Source organism: Scardinius erythrophthalmus (genome assembly GCF_964197995.2).
Source record: "Scardinius erythrophthalmus genome assembly, chromosome: 20".
In the NCBI taxonomy this organism is placed as follows: Eukaryota; Metazoa; Chordata; class Actinopteri; order Cypriniformes; family Leuciscidae; genus Scardinius; species Scardinius erythrophthalmus.
This window is the reverse complement of record NC_138240.1, coordinates 25,062,318-25,086,073: the sequence shown is the minus strand read 5'-3', so window position 1 is coordinate 25,086,073 and position 23,756 is coordinate 25,062,318. Positions and strand designations below refer to the sequence as shown.

General features: G+C 36.5%; 1 protein-coding gene across 1 annotated transcript; it reads right to left on the bottom strand.

Moving 5' to 3' along the window:
• Positions 1 to 11,881: 11,881 nt before the first annotated feature.
• slc7a4 (solute carrier family 7 member 4) lies at positions 11,882 to 18,372 on the bottom strand (the record flags this gene model as incomplete). Its single annotated transcript, XM_081349025.1, has 4 exons — positions 11,882 to 12,078; positions 13,298 to 13,406; positions 15,665 to 16,404; positions 17,391 to 18,372. The coding sequence occupies 4 exons, from the start codon at positions 18,370 to 18,372 to the stop codon at positions 11,882 to 11,884; spliced, it is 2,028 nt and encodes a 675-aa protein (XP_081205151.1).
• Between the last annotated feature and the right edge of the window lie 5,384 nt (positions 18,373 to 23,756).

The following is a 23,756-nucleotide window of genomic DNA, read 5'->3' as shown; positions in this document are numbered from 1 at the left end:
ATCTGAAGTCTTCATAATAGGCTGGATCTAAACTGGAGCTGACATACTCTGTAGTTACCTCAGGATGGGCATCCCAAGATAAAACAGAGAAGCAAATATAAAATAATTAGCGTAGCTGCTGTTCATAACAGTAGGCAAAGATAATCATGTGCATTTGATCTGATATAACTGGAGTACAAGGTTATGAGATGCATTGTGTGAATGCTAGGCTAAAGAGATGCGTCTTTAATCTAGATTTAAACTGGGAGACTGAGTCTGAGCCCCGAACATTATCAGGAAGGCTATTCCAGACTTTAGGAGCCAAATGTGAAAACACTCTCCCTCCTTTAGTGGACTTAGATATCCTAGGTACAACCAGAAGCCCAGAGTTTTGTGATCTTAAAGGGCATGATGGATTGTAAGGCGATAGAAGATCAGTTAAATACACTGGAGCTAAACCATTTAGGACCTCATAGGTCAGTAGCAATACTTTGTAATTGATATGGAACTTAATAGGTCACCAGTGTAGAGATGATAAAATTGGTGTTAATATTTTCTTGACCTAGTAAGAACTCTAGCAGCTGCATTTTGGACTAATCATAGATTGTTTATTGAGGATGCAGGACAACCAGCTAGTTACTACAGTAAAGTAATGCATTACAGTAAACGGCTTGCATTACTTGCTTTGTCACGTGAAAACAAAACTTTTATTTACATGTTTATAAGTGAATAAAAGCCCAATAAAAGTGTCATAGTTTGTACAATCTATGTACAATCAATCAATACATTTGAACTACAATAATAATGAGCAAAGCCTGTATTTATTGAACATTTCAAAATAATAATAATAAATTCCAATCTTTGAACCTTTTCTTGTAGGGTCCTTCAAAAATGTAAAAGCTCTCAGCGCTTACATCATCAGAGACGCTTGTCCTACAAAACTTGTCAGGAGCAACCGACATTAACCCTTGCAGAGGTGAAAAAGAACACAAATTACTTACGAGAGGTCAGTAAATTAAGTACCTTTTTTTTTTCATTTCTTATCATTTGGCTTTTTGCCAACTTCAACAGTTTGGAATACTAAGATTTTTTTGTTGAAAGAGGTCTCTTGTGATTGCCAAGGCTGTAAAAAATACAGTAAAAACTATTTAAAATAACTAAAATAATATATTTAAAAATGTTATTTATTCCTGTGATGGCAAAGCTGAATTTTCAGCATCATTACTCCAGTCTTCAGGGTCACATGATCCTTCAGAAATCATTCTTATATGCTGATTTTCTTTTCTTTGAAGTCTAAATAATATAATTTCATTTTTAGGTTACTGTTATTGGAGAGATCTTTGAGAATCAGCCTGCAATCAACAACATCCTACCTGATGAAGAAGGGATGCAATATTCTCATCACACGCTGTATGATAACACTGCAAAAGTTCACTTGAGTTTAGCAGATAGATTTACTGTAACCCTCAATCAGTGGTATATATTTAAAAGTCTTTCCATTTGTGACTTTGGCGAAGGAAATGTACTCAGTTCAACCGAACTCACAACGCTGGAGTCGTTTACTCCTTTAGAAGACAATTTACAGGAGCCTGAAGAGACAATCATCTCAGGGCTGGTCACTGAAGCATTACTGACCTTTGAATATTTTTGTTCATGCAGTGCCACTCTCTCTCTCTCGAATTCAAAACTGTTTCATATTAAATGCAAGGAGTGCAGAAAAAGCTGCAGGTGTGGAAGCGTTCAAAACCGAGCCAAGGCCAATGTAACCATCAAACAGCTCAATGGACCAGAGCAGAGAGTGGTGTTAAATGATACACTGCTGCACTCCATTGTCAGCTTTAAGAGAGAGGGATACTGTGACAGTCAGCAGCTAGAGGAGCGTTTGCTGAGAGCTGAGAGAATGACCGTAGTCTGTGTGGATGATGAGCCTCGGCGTGTCCAAATAGAAGCAGTGGAAGAAGCAAAGGATGTGGAAAAATCCTTTTTTTCTAAGTTGAAATGTTGTGTGTCATGAAGCCTTGTCCATTAAAGGTGCAGTAAGTGATTTCTAAAAAAACGCTGTTGAAAGATTGGATTGAACCAAACACCACAACACACTTGTATCCAATCAGCAGTGGGGGGCGTGTCCCCTCATGATGGGGGAGGAGAGAGAGGGAGCAAGAGGGAGATTTGAAGAAAGACTGTAGAAAGAGAGATGGCTGAGAGACATTGCAAAAGAGAAAAGGTCAGAGAAATATCACTGGAAAAAGAAGGGTTATTATGGAAGTTTTTTCCTAACATAATTAAAATTAAAATGCTTAAAAAGATCAAATAATAAATCAAAGTCTCAAAACAACTATTCAAATGATAAATCAAATGGTCAAAATATTAAATAATAAATCAAATTCTCAAAATGGCTGCATAAATTATAAATCAAATGCTCAAATGCAATTTCATTTCCTCATTCGGATTTGATTTTTAATTTTCATTATCAACCCAGTATAAACCTGTCATAATGAAATCTATAAGTCAATGCTCAAATTATAAATCAAATGCTCAAATTATAAATCAAATGCTCAAACGCACATCGCAAATGATAAATCAAATGCTCAAACGAAAGCCGGAAATGATAAATCAAATGTAAATGAGGAATGTCAATCAAGTAGCGTGGGCGGAGCTTTGAAACAGAATGGGCTGGGGTACCTCAGCCGTTATCTGTGGGAAGACATAGACAGTTGAGACACCTTAAATAACTTGCGTTCGCAGCAAGCACAAGTTGTGATTTTTGCTGTGCACATGCGTAGTAGTGTCCTCTTTGATCGTGGGAAATTTGAACAATGGACGCATCTCCGATCCGAAGATATCGGGAAAAGTTTTTTTTTCTAAAGTAGGATGTTCACTTCACCATGCACTCTCCACAATGAATAGCTTATTATCCCTGTATGACTGTTAAACGTAACTGGTATTACCACAAACGTTATTCTGTGCCCTAAAAACTGGCATATTTCATGGTATTGTCATGCAAGGTAACTGCAAAATCTAGAGAAATGTGCGAGGTGGCCAGCGGGGGGATAGTTGAGACACATATGTACCAACTGTACCCCCGATAGAGCTCTATTAGGAAACACACTGTTTAGTTGTGCAGTGTTATGATAACAGGTTAAACGCCGTAATTAGCCAGCATAGGACGCAAATGAAAATAAAATTTGATATTTGTGATATTTAAACTGTGTATTATTAATAAATATTGTTTCATATCTTGTTCCTGCTTTATAAATTTTAACCAGTGCTAATTTAAATAAAATGAATGAATATAAATGGTTGAATAAACAAAAATGTTGCCCAATTTTTATTTTCTTTATTTGTCTTTATTTGTTATATTTACAATGAATGGTTAGTTACCTTTACATCATTAGAAATGGGTGTCTCAACTGTACCATGCACTGTCTCAACTGTACCACATATGGGTACAGTTGAGACAAGGTTGAGACAAAAAGCACCTTATTTTTATGAGCTAATTGTGGAAAAAATAAACTACTTGTGGGTATTATTGATTGATAATATCTTAGTTGATAAGCTAATGAAATGTCATGTGGCATGTCATGTGGAAATTCACTTCCTTTCAGTATCTATTTTTGTGTGAAAAATCAAAACGCAAAAAGTGTCTCAACTGTACTCAGTCTACCCCTACATTACTGTGTTTACCTCATCGACAACATCGTTTAATAACTAAACTTTTAAGGGATGCAGCAGAGGCCCTGGAGCAGAGCTCATTGACAACAGGTGAAGCAGTCGATTCAATAATTGACAAGGTAAACACATTTTCAGGTGACACCTTTTATGTTCCCTGTATGAAATAAAAATGAATAAATATGACTAAAACCATATATTGCTATTATTACCTTCTTTATTATTTTTCACATGCAAGATACATGGGTGCAACATAACATTCTAATCATTATTAATTAACATACAATTTCAGAGGGCACTAATTAAATCAATCTATGGACTATAGCTTTCTTATAATGTACTTGCCAGCAACTACATCAAAAATAACCTATCCAGCAATTTCAGTTTAAACGAGCCTATTTCTTTCATTGGGCCTTCAGAACCTCTTTAAACCTTAATAAACATTGCACTGAAATAAATTTGAAAAGAAAAAGGTGGATTGAATTGACAGATGGGGAAAAACTCGCTTCGAAAAAAAAAAAAAAAAAAAAAAATGAAAAACACTTTCAAGTTTCGGAAAAAAATATAATACTTTTTAAACCTTTCGGCTTCCCGTACATTCAGTTGTGCTTCTTGCTCGTATCAGAGCCCGTCTACGGAGAGCCTGCCCACTCCCTATTAAGTCCTATTGTACCGAATTTTGGTTGTAGTTCCACCAGAGTTCCACTGGGGGCGATCGCCCATGAGTGCAAAATGAATGGGAGTCTATGGGGCTAGACAGCTAAATGTGTCTCTTTCACCCGATTGCCATTGATAAATCTCAGATTTGATTGTAGGTTTTGCAAGTTCAACATGGGTTATAGGTCGAAAGTTGAATGAACGAGTACTTATGTCCTTTCGATTTCTTACAGGTTGAGTTGTTGTTGCCCATAACACGCTAGCATTCTGCTAATGAACGCTGATTGGTCAGTGAAGGACTGATTACGACTAGAGATACCGCTTGATGGCATCGCGGCATCCGAAGCGGGACCAGAAACAAACAAAACAAAAACTCTTCTAGCACGTGTGTTTACCTGTGTCAGCTGTGTTGTCGATGCCTCGAGAGAAAAGAAAGTGCAGAGCGCGAAAGCACCAAAGTGACTGAAGGATTGCCGTAAATCAGTATATCTGGTCGTATGATGTGTATGACGTCACTGACACTTTAAAAGACTTTTTAAAGCAAATAAGTGACTCTAAAAAATCTAACACCCAGCGATGTGTAATTTATTTGCATCTCCTTTCGAATACAATATTCAAATTACTAGACAAAAAATTTTATCCTGAGAAAAGTGGATTTTGATGGGTATACCGCCATAGACCTCCATTCATTCTGCACTCGTCCTGTGAGCGCCCTCATATGGAATCAGAGAGGAACTGCAACCAGTTCAGAAGCCGGAAGTTTACTGAGAGTGGAAGTTCTCCCCTTATTAGACATTCTCTGCTCGTATTCTATGCTCGTATTCAGTTCTGATGGTACGTATGGTAACTCGGCAACTACGCATGACTTGTAGGCTAGTATGATTGCCTAAAGGGAACAGAATCGACTGCTTCACCTGTTGTCAATGAGCTCTGCTCCAGGGCCTCTGCTGCATCCCTTAAAAGTTTAGTTATTAAACTTTTGTCCATTTTACAAAAAATAAATAAAAATCGATGTCGTCGATGAGGTAAACACAGTAATGTACACAGATAGCGGCTGAGGTACCCCGGCCCGTTCTGTCTCAAAGCTCCGCCCACGCTACTTGATTGACATTCCTCATTTGCATTTGATTTATCATTTCCGGCTTCCGTTTGAGCATTTGATTTATCATTTTCGATGTGCGTTTGAGCATTTGATTTATAATTTGAGCATTTGATTTATAATTTGATCATTTGATTTATAATTTGCGATGTGCGTTTGAGCATTTGATTTATAATTTGAGCATTTGATTTATAATTTGATCATTTGATTTATAATTTGCGATGTGCGTTTGAGCATTTGATTTATAATTTGATCATTTGATTTATAATTTGATCATTTGATTTATCATTTGCGATGTGCGTTTGAGCATTTGATTTATCATTTTCGATGTGCGTTTGAGCATTTGATTTATAATTTATAATTTGAGCATTTGATTTATAATTTGAGCATTGACTTATAGATTTAATTATGACAGGTTTATACTGGGTTGATAATGAAAATTAAAAATGAAATCCGAATGAGGAAATGAAATTGCATTTGAGCATTTGATTTATAATTTGTGCAGCCATTTTGAGAATTTGATTTATTATTTAATATTTTGACCATTTGATTTATCATTTGAATAGTTGTTTTGAGACTTTGATTTATTATTTGATCTTTTTAAGCATTTTAATTTTAATTATGTTAGGAAAAAACTTCCATAGGTTATGATCAGGTAACAGCTTAAAGGTAGGGTATGGGATTTGCAAAACGGCCGGCAGATTTTGAAAATACACTCAACACTCAAATGGTCCTACCTTCTTTCCTCCAACGCTGGCCCTGACTCCATCCATTCATGTGGAGGGTATCGGGTATGGGAGGGGGGTATCGTACGACCGTTTGATTGACGAACTTAACTGTCCAATGATTCTAGGTGGTCTTGGAAATGATTGGCTGGAGTTTTTCGAGTCCTGCCCGTTCCACAGATGATTAAATAGAGAGCTTAAGTCCCTCCCCTTCCGGTCTACCACCATGGGACCTTATTTCGGAAAAATATTATATGGTAGTCAATGGCGAGAGACAACAAATATTTTGATCTCGTTTGAATTGTGCCCTGATTTACACATATGATGTTTGTCAATTTAAAAGATACATTTTAAAGTCAAGAAAGTCGCAGCTTGATGTAAAACTGCTGAGGTATAAGACTGTGAAAATACGTAATTACAAAGACTACAAACCCAGAAGGCGCACATGTGACGTCATACCTTTTCTCTCAATGAATGAAGCTAACTTTACTGAAGCTAACATCTGTCATTTTTTCTATAGTTTTACATTATAATCGTAACGTAACGCCGTCATGCCTGAGTGTTTTGAGCCAGAATACATACATACGAGCAACGGATCTTGTGACGTACATAGTGCGAGACGAGAGATGTAGTTCATTGAGCGATTTTCACATAAAACTAAACGTTACTCTTCTGTTTTATGACAAACTGCGACTTTCTTGACTTTCATAATTACCTTTTAAATTGACAAACATCATATGTGTAGTTCAGGGCACAGTTCAGACGGAATAAAAAGATAAGTTGTCTCTCGCCATTGACTTCCATGCATATTTTTTCCGAAATAAGGTCCCATGAGCCGGAAGCGGAGGGGCGGGACTTAGGCTCTCTATTGCTTAATTTTCATTTCAGTGCTTCTAACTCAGTGGCTGTAAGTGGGTTAGGAATAGGATTTCAAGTGATTTTGAAAAAATGGACAAAAAAGAGAATCACATACCCCACCTTTAATATTAGAAAAGACCTAAAGCGGGACAGCCTGAAAACGGATGCAGAGGTTCTATTGTTTCTGCTCCATACGTAACATGGGTTTTTATTGTGTGCTGCTGGTGAATAACAACAAGTTCTTGCTTATATATACTCGTGTATTGTATTTTCATTTTTTGTTCGTCATTCATTTGTCATCTTTGCTTTATTTTTCAGGAAGCATTATTTTGCTTTATTTCATCTATGATAAAGAGACATTTACTCTTGCATTGTGTGTTTGTGCATTTTGTGGGCGGAGCAATGAGGGGAGGGGCGTGTTCGTTTGGGTTGATTTCAAATACCAACAGTTTCTCAAAAAATTGCTAAAAGTTATTTTCACTTAAATTAATGCATGTTAAAACATGTTCATCACAGAAGAGATGTATTAAATTCATTACGTATGAATTGCATTTACTAATTACGTATTTACTATATTAATTATTTAATCAGTCATCCCTCTATTGACTTGGCAACATGCATACAGGATATTACTTCAAAAAAGATTACAACTAACATGAAATAACAATGAAACAATGATTCTACAGCATTTATTATTTGTAGTTCATGTTAATCTCAAGCTTTACTAATACATTTTTAAGATCAAAAGTTCTATCTGTTAACATTAGTTAATGCACTGTATACTAACATGAACGTTAACATTTTTGAAAGTTAATGTAAAAAATATATTGCTCGTTCTTAGTTAATTTATTGTTAACTAATTTTAAGAAATTAGTATTTATTAGTATGTATTTAAGTGTTGCCCATAATTTCAACCTTGGCAACTGAATAGATGTGAATGTTTACTGACAAAGACCTCAGTATGTTGTCATGGTAACCACCAGGCTCGAGTGAAACATTATCTTTTCACTAGAGAGATCCATCAGTCTATCAGTGTTGTGTGTAATATTGAATCAACTGCACACACAATGTTTTCTGTCACTGTTTCCTGTGGTAAACTCAAGGTACACACTGTACATATTACAGTATTGTGCTTATAGGACGGACAAACTCAACATGTAAGAGAAATTTAACCCCAGTGTTTTGTTCTGTGGTATTGTTGGGAATCTCACGTGCAGCTAAGCATGATGGGTGTCATATTATAGAGTCTGGGTAGATCCTGATTGTCAAGCTGAATCATTCATGTAGCATTTGGAAAACACAGCTAAAGCAAACGCTCCAGTTATCTATCTACACACCTAGTAAGGCCGAAGGTCGTCTAGGTCAAACTAGTAATTGGAAAAAAATTCCCATGTGACTTCTCACAAATTCTGCTTAATCTAATAATCCATTCCTGTCGGATAGATATATCTGTCATTCCTGAAGTTAAAGTTTTTACAGTTGATTATTTTTAAACTACTATAATTTTTACCACTTAATATAAAAATAAAAACTCCACAAAAATAAATATAAAAGAATACCCCACAAATTATATGAATAACCAAACCATATGATGCTTCAAAACATTTATTCATCACTATATAATACAATCTCTCATAACAGAAAGTTACAAAGACAGAGGTATATGCTCATGACACAACAGAGGACATTTCTTAATATCAAGTGGTGCTTTTTGAGAGAGATGAGAGTGCAAGTGAAAATGACATAAACAAACCAAACGTATACAGGAAAAGGTGTAGAAAGAGGTTAAGACAAAAAGAGGTGCTCCAAAATTTCTTTAAAACAAGATCCCAGCTTTATAATGATTTTCATCTTTGATTCAATAATCTTAAATTCCACAAAATGACAGTCTATACAAGTCTAAAATTACAAGTCTACAGAAGCTGTATGTAAAATTTTGGGAATGCTTCAGTATCTGAATCATTAAGGCCATTGGTTACATGTGCTATACAAACATATAGATATAATATTTACTTGTTAACTGGGTTGTGTGCCTTCATCTAGTCTTCAGATCCTCATTAAGCAACTACATTTGGCTGCCAGAAAGACATGAAGTGGATTATACAGCAGAGTGGACTGGCAGACGTTTTTAGATATAAATTCAAGACAGCTGTTGAACAAAAGCACGGAACGGATTGAGAATATAAACCTCCATTAGAAGCGTCTGAATAGAAGCGTCTAATCATGTGATAAAAATTGGATAAAGGACATAAACAGGAAATTTAAGGAGGGAGCAGTCACATTCTTTATATCAGTGAGGAAGTATTAAGAGTTTGCATGATTAAACAGAAACAGCAGGAAGTAGAATGACACATCATGTTTCTGAATGTGTGTAGTGCAGCTGAAGCTATCTGAGTGACAATAATAATCTCCGATGCACTGACACTCTACAGGGATAATCTGGGTCAATCTGTGAGGGAGGGAACGCTGTAAATCTAGGGGGGTGAGGGAGATTAAGGGGCTTGTGAAGCAGAATATCCCATACTTGCTTTTGTATGGAATCATTTCTAATATCTGCTGTTTAGCCAGTATCTACTATGTATAAAATGCACTCTTCTATTATGCTTGTGCCGAGGAAAGTGTCTGTTCTGTGCTTTTTTGTCAATATTATAGTGTTAAGGAGAAGTATAAATAGTCATTTAAGATTTAAATTCCTATCCGAAGCAAATTTAACTTTACTACTAACAGGGACAGTCCACTTTGAGAAACTCAAGGTGAAGTGCTCTGAAGGGCACACTGGTGATCAGGCCAGTAATTCTCAAAACTGTGTGTATGTGTGTGTAAGTTTGCCAATATAAATTTGAGAATTCTATTCTTTTCTAACATGGTCAACCTAAAATTTAAAGCTCAGTTTCTAATGCACACACAAAGCTTGGTCAATGACAAATAGAAGTGTTCAAGATAAAGATACATGTTTAAGGGTTCGTTCACACTTCACTTGTTTTGGTTTGATTAAAATGAAAATGCGATTGCTCTGTTAGTTCGGTTCATTTAAATAACTGTGAACGCTGCCATCTGAACCCTGTGCGCACCAAACAAGCGGACTGAGACCCACAATATCAGGGGTTCTTGGACCAACTCTGGTGCGGTTCAAGTGAATACAACACAGACCAAAGATAAACAAATCAAAAACAGGATGTGAAGTCACTAAAAAAGTATAGACTGCTCAAGCATACTTGGTTGTTCTCGTCATAAGAGCTACGTTTCCCATTAGAGTTCAGCACAGGCATCGGAACCGCGTCTCCTTGCAGCAGATCTTCATTTGAATGTGCAATGGGGGAATTCCTGTATGCCAAGTAAATGTCCCAGCTCTGTCACACCACACTGTGTGAGTGTGTGTGAGAATAAGGGCAGTTTAGTGTGTGTGTGTGTGGATGTCACATGAGATGTGCAAATCTGAGTGTGGGAATAAGGATTAGTGAATGCTGGGTAAGTGTGTTTGCAAAGGTAAAGCAAGTGAGGAGTGTCAGTGGACACAAATGAAACACGATCACTCAGGAACAGCATTATAAGGTTATCATACAAACATGCATATGAAAAACAGAAAAACTCAATTCACTTTAACATCATGAATAGTGAACATTATTAAAAAACGGATTTTGGTTTAATTACACACTGGAAAATAAATAAATATACAGTTATACTGTATTATAAATATATATTAATGAGGTGTAGAAAAGCGGTGGAAAGCAAAACAGAGAAAACGGATTAAATTGGAATCAGGGTCACTGGGCTTAGTGTGTGTTTAAGGAGTGTGTTTGTGACCCAAACACCCAAAAATAATGTAGGTGTAAATATAGTAATGTTTGAGTACCGGTATATTCATGTGATCCATTGTTGGTTCCTGCCTACTGTTAAATTCACAGTATGGCCATCAGAGTGAGTGTGTGTGGGTCTGAGGGGGGAAGGGAGATAGATTTGAGTAGATCCACATGATCCCTTAACAGCATTTGCTAAGACACTCATAGACCTTTAAACAGACCCTATATTTCTGTGTACCAACCAGTGATTGTCAGTATTACACTCCAAATGACGTTTTAACAGCCACAGACTCTTGCATTATAGATGAATCTACCATCATACCTGTGCATTTCAGTGTTTGGACTACACAAATAAAAATGTTTCCTAAGAATATACTCAAGCAACAACTTACATCAGTGTTTGAATGATAAACAGTAGTCTGTCTTAAAGGTTTCAGCTTTCACAGAGCAGCAATGCGGATCCACTCGGCTCTATATAAACATTATAAAAGACAATGGAGATAATGAATCCGGTTGGGCCAGAATTATGGTGCACTTCGCTTATTCTCATATATAATTTACATACAAGCCAGAATAGTTGCTAAAAGTAGCTGAACACAGTGGATATGATATGTAAGAGAGAAAGTAAATGGCCCACAGGTATGCTGAACGTTGATTGCATACAAAACAATCCCTTACTGACTTCAGAAGAAATATTTCATGTTCAATACAAGTTAAGCTCAATCTACAGCCTTTGTGGCATAATGTTGATTACTACAAAAATTTTTTTAAACTTGTCCCTCCTTTTTCTTCAAAAAGAAAATCTGAGTTACAGTGAGACACTTACAAAGGAAATAAATGGGGCAAATCCGCAAACATTAAAGTGCCTTTACATTTTGCTTTTAGTTAAAAAAAATGTTGTGGTAATAAACATTATGCTTTACTTGTATTGAACCCAAACGTTCCTTTAATCCATTTTGTTGATGAACAGTTTGGTTTATCTTGACATGATGACAGCAGTAGTAAACGGAAGTGGAACATAAGAGAAAGAAAGCAAGAGTAATACAACAGGTAGGCATGCAGGTGTACTGTAAACACACCTCAGCATGATCAGATCATCTGCTGGCCGGTGGATTGTCAAGGGTTGGTGTGTGTGTGTTGTGAGTGTGTCCTTCAGGCTGGACGTTCTGCACCGTCTCCACCAGGCTGCCGCTGGGAAGGACCACGTAACGCGCTGCCACTTCCTGACCCCGCTGTTCCCGTAAACCCTCCTTACTGTGCCAGACACCATACCCAAAATACACCAGAAGACCTGTGACAGAGCAAGAGGACAAATTTGATTATGTGACCGGGCTGGTTTAACTGTTTAAAGGGTTTGTAGCAGTGCTGACAGGAGCTGAAGATAATCATGTTTGGACTGATCTTCTCTTCCCACAGATGAGTCCAAAGCCAATAAACGCTGAGACACTAAAGACAATAGTTGCCTTGTCTCTTTAAGAGCTTGCACATGGTGAAACAGCCGACATTTAGCTATTAGCTTTGATCAACAAACGAACAAAACTAGTCTATAGACATGACATTTACAATTTATGTTATTTACAATTACTCATTAAAACTAGGTGATTATATTCACCTGTCAGGGTAACAGTACATTTTTATAGTTTGAACTCGAGGCTATTAGCTACAAGCAATTTCCATACAAAATGTCAGAGTGAAAAAATATTTAAAGGGACAGTTCACTCAAAATGTATTTTCTGTCAACATTTACTCTCCAAATCTGTGAATAACAATTTATAATTCATTATGTTCCTTACACAAAGCTATTGGATGGGTTTAAAAAACTTTAAGGGTGTTTTTTTTGTCTTTTTGGAGCTTTCATTACCCTTAAACTGCGAATTGAAAATACAGCCATTGGAAACATGTCAATTTTGCAAAAATTCCCATATAATCGCAAAAACGTTTTTACGCTCACATGAGGTAGTTTTTCAGGCAATAAAAAAAAAGAATAATTTCACAACTGCAAATGGAAAAGTTTTTTTTTTTTTTTTGGAATGACATCGCGAGAGGAATTTTTTTGTGCGTTTTAGTCACATAACATTGGGTAATGGAAGCGCTGTCATTTCACAATAGTTTTTTATCAACATTTATAAAATATTGCAAAAATTTTGTGCAAATCTGTGATGGAAACGACGCGGCTTGTAATGGCTGTCATTCTCTTTAATGATAAGAAAAAAGAAGGTTAAACACTCAGCTTAACATCCCTTTGGTGTTCCACACAAGAAATAAATACTTACAGAATGGAGCAATATGAGGGTAGATATTCATTTTTGGGTGAACTATCACCTTAAGACAGCAATATGCTAATTGTTTTCTGTAATTTTCTTTAATGAGATAATGCTGTTCTGTACTGAGTTGGTCAGTTCAAAAAAATCTAATTTGCAGCTTTACTTCAGTACAGTAATTACTAAATTGATGTTTATGTAATTCACAATATTGTGGTGAAGGAGAGGTGAAAAGTGCTGAACTGGTACCTGCTGCGAGCCATATGGTGAAACGGATCCAGGTGAGCGGACTTAACTTCAACATGAGAAATACATTCAGGAGGATGCTGAAGCCAGGAACAAATGGCACCAGAGGAACCTGAATGATGAAACACACACTAGATATGCAAAGTCTGACTCATTTATATGACTCTCAATCTCAGTTGGTTTGAATGGTTTATTTAAATCAACTGGTTCAAGAAAACTATTCTGTGATTCTTTTACATACATCCTACATTAATGCATCATCATGTGGTTCCTAGCATACAAGCATGTTTTTACAATTATTTATATGGTTTTATTAATTTAATTCCATTAAGTTTAGAGTAATTTCTTGTGTTCATTCAGTTTGTTGCAGCCAATTCAGCTCCTAAAAAACAAAGACATTTTGAACTTATCTAATTTACATTTGTATTAAACAATGCTGGAATCTATTTACATATTTAGGCTGAAACTATTTTTGAATGATTTTATATCAGATATCAGTATCATCAGTTCAATCCCAAATGCTCTTAGTACTTATCCAAATGCTCTTGTCACTCATTACACATTCAAGTTCAAAAGCTCAGTCAGTTAACATTTAGCAGATTCTGTAAGGTGTATATAAATTTATGACCACAACTGTACAGTACAAGCAATTGTAACATTTCATGATGTAGGCTTGCACAGAACAAATATTAGACGAATATTTGTCTGCATAAAAACATGTGCTTCAGTAATAATCTAAATTCAACTAATTAGGCTACGTGTACAATACATTCATTCCCACTGTTTTTAAAGGAGACATATCATGCTTTTAAATCGTTCCTTTTTACATATAAATCATACATTTGTAGTCTATATAAAGCGGAACTGCAATGCTTGGGTCTGAATTCCTCATTATTATAGCTCCACAGGCCCCTTTTCTACCCCTTTTCTGATGTGCGTCTGAGCAACTCGTTTTGGTGCGGTCTCTTTAAATACAATTGAGACACTTCATACCCCGCCCCCTCTCCAGTTTGCGGAGGTTCAACTCCACCCCGTTCGGCCATTTTTGTAGTTTGATAGCAGAGATACGATTATCTAGCGGGACAGAAACTTTTTATTCACACGTTATTAACAAAATGTCAACAACGGAAGACTTGTCCAGCCAGCCTTACATGTTCGAGCCAGATTCGGAGCCGGAGCGAGATGAAAATGAAGACGACGAACCTGCAGAACAACGTCTTCATGGATGTATCGCAATGGTGTGTTACTGTATTTACACATGAAACTTTGGTCTTCCGACCTTTTACCACTGTGTCGATTTATTTTGATTAATATGTGCGAGGGAGATAGAGCAAGACAGCGCCTAGTTTGGAGACGGTGAAGTCTTGTTTACACTTTCGCCTGGCTCCGAAGAGAGAGAGAGAGCGCGCGCGTGACCGGGTCTCTCTCTCTGCTCGTTCTTTCAGTTAAACATGCGCCCTGTCACAAGCGCGGCAGTTCATCTACATTAGACGGTGTAATGAAGCGTGTGGGTTACTACATCCAACAACCGAACATTTTAACTTACCCTCTCGTAACTTCTGCATCCTTTAGCTTGGACTACAAAATTGCAGCGAGAAATAAATATGGCGGATTGCTAGAAGTGTTGGGCCGGAAGTCAATGTCCTTATTTGGCAGTTCCGCTGCAAATACTGTGACGTAATAGTTCAAAAAACGTCATAGATAACAGAAAAATCGGACAGGTTGAAAAATATGACCAAAACAGAATATAAAGATATCAACGAAGCACCTGAAGAGAATAATTTCAACTTTTCTGTACTTCTAAACACTCCAAATATACAACTAAATGCATTTAAGGGCTAAAAAAGTGGATTTAGCATGATATATCCCCTTTAAAAGTGATAGTTCAACCAAAAATAAAATTGTATCAACAATTACTCACTCTTATTTCATTCCAAACCCATAAGACTTATATTCATCTTTAAACACAAATGAATACTTTTTTAATGAAATCTGAGAGATTTCTGTCCCTCCATGAAAAGTCTAATCCCCCAAAACATTGTTCATAAAGAGAGTGCTCTGTGTATGTTTGCTGATCAATATGTAAATAAAATCCTACATTAAAATTCAAATGGATTTGTTTTACAATCTCTTTATTAACTTGTTTAGTAACAGAAGAATAGGAGAATAGACTCAATGGAGGACCAGAAATCACTTAATTTGTGTCCTGAAGATGAACTGAAAATCTTATGGTTTTTGAATGACATGCCAGTGAGTAACTGATGACATCATTTTAATTTTTTGGTAAACTAACCCTTTAACTGTATGATATCTGTGGTTTTGCCTTAGCAGATATATATTCCCCTCATTACTGCAGTATTTGTAACTAACCTGAAAGGTCTTGTTATTGGGCTGCTGTTCATGGACCCAGATGAGAGCCAGACTGAGCAGGAAGACCAGACTGAATATGACCAGCAGCAGGGTGAAGCTCCACACAGGCAGATGCAGCTGGTTAGTCCCAAACACCAACACAGCACTAAAAGAGACTGCACTGACCATCAGAGCCAGCACAGAGAACGCCACCACCTCCCCCGGCTCACAGTCCCCCAGTATACGGCCCAGATACGGTTCCCAGCGAGCCTTCAGCGTCCCAGCAGCGCGTCTCTCCTTCACCGCCTTCTGCCTCTCCACCAGCTGAAGTTTATCAGAGAATGACTCATACTCCTTCGGCTCTCCGCTGTCCTGTGCAAAGGTCTGGGTCTCGTTCACTGCCACAGACGGATCCACCTGCTGCCCTGACTGGTTCAGTGAAGGTGTGGATGAAGCATCGGTCTTGATTCCTCCAGAGCTACCAGTACATTTATCCTGTTGGTAGCGGAGCACTATGATGCTGGCCGCTACAAAAGTGTAAGCAAGCAGAGTGCCAATAGAGAGGAACTGGACTAGTGCTTCTAGATCAAAGATGAGGGCAAGAAATGCCATAAGGCTGCCAAAAACAAGAATGGCGATCACCGGGACTTTGGTTACAGGGTTGACACGAGAAAAGACAGAGAAGAAGAGGCCATCCTCCGCCATGGCGTACACAATCCGCGGGAGAGAGAAGAGGTTGCTGAGCAACACAGTGTTCATGGCTAAATGAGAGAGATTAGACAGTTAGAATTAGACAAGATAGGAAACAGTATAACTCCATATTTCTCCATCTATATGAACATAACAATTATAGAGACTGCTATAAAGTTCAGTCATGTCTTCCAAGAAAAAAATATTTTACATCAATGTGACCATATGAACATCAATATGGATCTCTACATACACTAACGTTCATAGGTTTGAGGTCAGTAAGATTTTTTTAAATGTTTTTGAAAGTCTGTTTTGCTCACCAAGGCTCCATTTATTTGATTAAAAATACAGTAAAAACATTAATATTGTGAAATATTATTACAATTTAAAATAACTGTTTTCTAAGTCAATATATTTTAAACTGCAAGACTGAATATTGACTGCAGTGCAAAGCTGAATTTTCAGAAACATTTTTCTTTCGAGTAATTTCCTTCAGAAATCTGCTTATTTGGTGCTCAAGAATCATTTCTTATTATTATCAATGTTGAAAACAGTTGTGCTGCTTAAAGGTATAGCGGAGGATTTTTTACTTCCGGGTGGATAACTAATACTATTGGTCCTCCTAATTGTCAATCATTCTGGTGAATCAATCAAACTTTTCAAAAAGTGGAGAGGGCGGGTCTTATCTAAAATTCAGAAAGTTCACAGGAGGTAATAATTTATTTCAATGGGTAAGGTGACATGCAAACAAACCAGGATGGAATATTAAATAAATTCCTAAAAGCGCATCAAAAAAGAGATGTGATGTTGCCTCAACAAGACAGTTTTCGACAAGACTGAATCATTTGCTCATATTATTGACCACTATTATCTAAAATAAAATTTGTGAATGAATAGTTACTGTGTTAAATAAGTTGTTATTAAATGAAAAATTGTGTACATCCTTTGTTGTCATATAATTGCGTATATTTGTATTAAATCACCCAATCACCCTGCTCACTACATATAAACACTGGCCAGTGAAAATCCTCTATGTCAACCACTAACTCATACTCACCACAGATGGAACCCACAGCAACGATGAACCCGGCCCAGCTATATCCCCGTCTGAAGAACGCGTCTGACAGAGCTGAGTTTGGGTCGAGTGTATGCCATGGAACCATCAACGTAAGAACTGTGGACACCAGGACATACGCTGTGGCCGCCAGGCCCAATGAGATGGCAGTCGCTATAGGAATAGCCTTCTGAGGATTACTGGCTTCTTCACTGGAAGCCGCTATCACGTCAAAGCCAACAAAGGCATAGAAGCATGTTGCAGTTCCTGCCATAATACCTGAAAATCCAAACGGGGCAAAGCCTCCCTCCCGAGCACTCCAGTTGACTGGGTCGGCCAGTACAAATCCGAAGACCAAGATAAAGGCAATGACTGCCATACTGATGGCCGAAAAGATGTGGTTGAGCCAAGATGAGACACGAACACCAAATGAGATGAAAAATGAAGCCACTAGGAGGATGGAGGCCGCTAAGAGGTCTGGGTAATGAGTAATGAAGGGCACGTCCCAACGCATCACATGACTTTCAGTGAAGTTCTGGATGCGGTGATTGAAAATAGAGTCCAGATAGCCACTCCACGCACGGGCTACTGCAGCCCCGCCAATCATATACTCCAAAATTACATTCCAACCAATCAGGAACGCCCAGATTTCCCCAACAGAAACGTAAGTAAACATGTAGGCGGAGCCTGTCTTTGGTACACGGGCACCAAACTCAGCATAGCACAGCGCTGCCATGAGAGACGCTACTCCTGCTATGAGGAACGACACCACGACAGCTGGTCCTGCAGTGTCTTTAGCAACGGTTCCTGTGAGAACATACAGGCCTGAACCCACCATTCCACCAACACCAAGCAGAGCGAGGTCCACTGTGGACAGACAACGTTTCAGTGATGTTGCCATTACATCATCCTCCAGCGTCTTTAGCCTGTTCAGCTTCTGACAGAACCTCATCACTGAAGAGCATCCAGAAACACATGACGCCATCTTGATAGTGAACGAAGAGTTGGTAAAGGAGATGATATGAAATACACGAAGGTCACACCTGGTCCATAGTTTTCAGCGTCAAACAGGCCTTATAAACCTGAAATAAAAATAAACATAGAATAAATATAATATACTGAAAAGCAAAGTCAGAAATTAATGATTGTTTAGGCCGAATATATTTAAAGTGTGGTGAAATCTTTTCTTTCTTTTTTTTTTATAGGACATTTTATATATTTCATAACATTCTATTCTAGGCCTGTCTAGTGATGGGTTTAGTCCCTTTGTATAGACCTGTATTTATCAGATATGTACATGTATTGACTGTCTCAGTTGTTAACGTATGTCTAATGTTAAGTGGTTTTAGATTAACAAAGGAAAAACTGAATCCAGCTCTGAAAACACTGATTGAATATGAAGGATTTACATCCAGCAACTTCCAGTAAATTTTATTACACACAAATCTACTATGATCGTACACAGCAGAGAGCTGTGTAACATAACATAGAAACCAGTCAATTATTCAACTTTGCATTTATTGTGTTATGAAATGTTGTGCATAATTTACACACAGTCACAGGGCCATTACTACAAATCATGGTACATAATTTTAACGGGTGGGCTTCCTTTCCCCTGGTCTCAATAAGTAGACCTCAGTAGACAAATTCTTTAAACTATAATTGAGCCGTAATATTTGTTTTTATGCCATAATGAATATAATAGAACCTATGTATTAAGTTAGTGACAATACCTTTAGCAGGTAACCAAAAACCGCAGTCATACGGACAGAATTCCTGAAAAGTCAGAACTGAATTACTAATTATCAATCATATATCCTGGGATAATGTCTTTTGAATATTCAACATAAACGTTTAATAGTGTTTAATGCTTAATAAAAATATTTTTTTTAAAAACTCTTAATTTTGATTAAATGAATGAATCATATAAGCAGTTGTGGAGATGTAACCAGGCCACAGTTTACACAGATGATGCTGCGGATGACAGATGGTGATTCCCGTTCACATCACACATCATATCCGCTGCTTCTCTAGACTCACTGCTGGAGCGAGCCCTGGATGACGTCATACACCTCATCCTTATCTGAAAATCTCCATTGTACAGTGAATTTACAACTCACTTTACTTATAAAATGATATGAAATACACGCTAAATGTTGATGCACCACCTTTCTCCATAAAACGCAGCATTGATAATCTAACTCAACATGAATTTGAGTCTGTAGTGATATTTTAAAGAGCTCACATAAGCTCACATTTAAGAGCCAACGATATTTTCTCGGCGCTGTAATCGTTTGCTTGAACTATACCGTGACAGCTCCTCTGTTTTCATCCCTTTGCTAAAACCACACGGTGTTGAGCATCGTCACGAAGACAGGTGAGAAACTGCCCCGCTCTGTTTCGCATTAACGACAAATCTAAGCATTAAAACACAATCATGCAAATTAATTGATAAAGGATAGTAGGCTATGGCTTTTTACCTGTAATTGATTCTTGCGTTCATTCGTATCGTGATTGATGAAAGCGATGTTGTAAAGCGTCATTGAACAGAGCAGAGGGTGGAGTGGAGGAGCGAACAGGAGCTGTTTCCGCTCTTAAAGGCACAGCGCCTCATTAATGGATAATGTTTGGGATCACTTTACCTAATGCACTTTTGTACACAGACATGATGCTATTACTGATAATGAAATATTGAGCCACTTACTATTGTTGGGAAAGTCAGATTAATTCTATTGAATCCTATCGGTGCTTCAGAAGTCCCAGTTTTTTAGTTAAACAATTTTTCGTCCCCTTGGAATTATAAGGTTCTATCTGCGTTCTGAGCAGTTTTGAGATATTGAGCTTTAAAGTTTTTGCATTCCATTCGACTGTGTAGAAAGAAGCTTTTTATTTTCTAAATAAAAAGTTCCAAAATGTACACAACTTAAAAAACAACATCACATAATATAAAGAAGTGGTCACAGAATAAGAATATGTGAATAACTAAATTTTGACAAAATGTCAGATAGAACCTTATAATTCCAAGGGGACGTTTTATTAAAATAATATATTTACTATGTTAATATGTTGTCATTCTAATTACCATTCATTCAAACCTATTTTTTTTTTTGCGCAAAACTATATTTTTAGTCCCAAAAGGTAAAAAAAAAGAAAATAAAAAAAGATCATATATCAAAGGGGCCTATAATTCCATGCTTTAATGCTTCAATGCAAATAGTTGTGTATTTTTTTAAACAAGTAAACAACAGGTTTAATCAAAAACATTTAGATTTTAGGAGACATAATCTTTCCAAACTCTCTTCGCCTGTTGGCTAGTTTTTTTCTTTCTTTTTTTTCTTTATGAAGTGAATTTAGAGGAAAAAAATATTTAAACAAATTATGACAGTGGTGTTGAGCTATATCTTTTCATTAAACTGAAAGAGTTTCAACAAACTCGATAAGTATTCAGAAAAAAACTGCTGAATAATATAAAGCTTAAATAAAGGGCTGTTACTGTACAAAATTTAACAACCAAAATAAATGGCAAAGTTTATATATACTAATAAGTGTTTATAGACATAATGAAGGGAAAGAAATATAAAAATACAGAACTTTATATGAACTGTGAGAGGTTCAACCAGGCGCTCAGGTAGAGTCAAAGGAGTTTAAGATAGGTGCTCTTGAGGTAGGGAAAAAATCCAAAGGAACTTTATATGTCTACATTTTCTTTCCTTTATATAAAAAGTATAGAATTAAAATAGAAAAGAACAAAAAGGAACAAAATCATGCATTGCAATAAACTGCAACACGGTTCATGCATATTTATGACATGAATGTAACAGTTTGTTTAAATGTCTTTAACGCAGTAATTTTAGTTTATAAATGTACTTATAGTTAAACTATAAATGAATGTCAAGTATGAAGAGTGCAGTTATATAACACATGTAACCCATCCCACTACTGGTTTATATGTCTTATTATTGTTGACAGTGTCAACAGCATAATAATAAAATGTAGTAAAACCAGCAGGGTCAGTGTATCTCAAGATGTCCAATAGAGGTTGCTTGACCATTTTCAATTCTTCTAAATGTATTTGTTTGATTGATTGATTGATTGATTGATTGATTGATTGATTGATTGATTGATTAAATCTATGTGTGTCGGTATTGCAAAATCACCCGTTGTAATTTTTTTTTTACAGAAACCTCAATATCCCGGCACAGGTGTTGCTCCTAGGAACAAAAATCAGCTCCTTGTTCCTTTTACTTAGAATTTATGTCCAAATTTAATGATCAAGATCACTCAAGGATCCACTTTTAATTTCAATTTATTATAGGAATGTTTCGATTCTCAGTCCTAAATTAATTTTTATGGAGTAAGTCTGAAGTAAAGCCTAATTTAATATAAGCATAACAAATAATAATGAACAGTATTTCACAGTAATTATGTTTATGAATGGCATGCAATGGTTTAAAATATACAGACATTAAATAGGCCTACTACAATACCATACCTCTGGTACTAATAAATAAAATAGCCTAATACAAGATGTTCGTTTAATGTTTTACATCACAATTTTTTGTGTTTTCTTTTAGAAAATTAGTTAAGATTACATTAATATAACTTATTTTAAAACACTCATAAGACTAATTATAGGTCTCCCTTGGAAGTTTGCTGAGGCCCCCTAGTGGTTACCTGTCCTCCACACTGTAAAAAAGTAAAAATATGACAACATGTTTTTACATTGCTTTAACTCATCAAAATAAGTTAAGCAATTTGCAACTTTTTTTTGCAACTTTCAAATTTCAAGATTCAACTCATTTTTTTAAAGTAATTTTAAGAAAGTGTTAGGAACGACATCAGCTTGAGATAAATACATACTGGATTTAGCTAATGATGAATGGTATATTTTCTGATAACCAGATAAATTCTAATGTATTACTTGTCTCAGTATCGATAGTAACAGCAGCTATAGTTTAATAATAACAGCACCATCAGCAGTTAGGATTAATATAACATAGCATGTGACTCAAAATGCATATTTTCTGTGTCAACTGACATATCTTTTATATTAAATATAATGGTCATTTCCTTCTGCAGTGTTCGGGACATTTCAGGACCCCCAAATGACGTTTGCTTACATATAAAAAAAAAATAATAATAATTAAAATGTCACTACACTTGATGACTAAGCTCACACTTACTATCTACACCCACAAAATCAATAAATAAATTGAAATGATGTCTGATTGTATGTGTGATATCTAGTGGCCTTTAAGTTGTTAAAATATTTTTTTAAGTGTTAGTTGTCCAGGAGATTGCAGCAATCTTACACTAGATTATGGCTCATTTTTCATGTTACCACATCGAATGATACTAAGAATTTACATATTTTCAGTGAATTTGATTTAACTTTGCTATAAACACAAAAACACGAAAATAATTAAATTAAGGCAAATAAATAAATTAAAAAAAAAAATTTAGACTGAAAACATTAATAAAAGTCAGTGATATTACATGTAAAAAATCATGATGTTACAAAAACACATTTTACTGTCTGGGGTCTCTAGAGAAAAAGAAAAAGTCCCCAGTGTATACCCTAAATGAACAACACACACAAGTTAAATAAAGATGTGAAATATATGAGTCTTTCGCTTTCTTCAGATCACGCTTGGAACCAACTATCCACCTCAATTGGGAGCTTAAACATGTATGTGCTGGAAGAAGTTAGTGCAACCACCTGGTTGAACTACATTACCAGACAGCACAGTATAGTACAATAGGAACCAAAAATGTTCCAGCTTCCCTTGATTGCACAAGCAGACAGCAAGCCTGGCATATAGGCCACACACCCAGGTAAAAAATAAAAATAAAAAATAAATATGAAAGAAAACAACTCAAACAAACAGTTATAATTTTGACAACAGTTGCTAATAATAAATGCAAATTTATGTAAAATGCATTATGTGCAAATCAGATTACAATCAAGTGCAATATAAACATGTTTTGTCAGGTCATCGCTCCTGAACCAGTGGATGAGCTTGTGGTGCGCAAGCCGAAGTCTCTGGTAGGAACTGTGTGCAATCTACTCTACAAATTTTGTGGAATGTCTGCTCTGCTGTAACCATGGTGTCCTCTAAATTTGGAGAGTTCCCAAAAAGGTTCACTACTGTCTTGCCAGTGTCAAGCTGTGCAGCCAAAGGATGTGCTTATTCATTCAAATTCTCCCATTACCTGTCCCACAATACACACTTCCACCATTTCATTTTGTCCCTGGTAGCTGGGCTAAACTTCTGCATATGCAGAGTCTGGAGGTGACGCCTGAAATGTCAGGGATCATTGATGAGGGAACAAGGGATCAGTCTAAAAGCCCACTCTGGTTTAGCATGC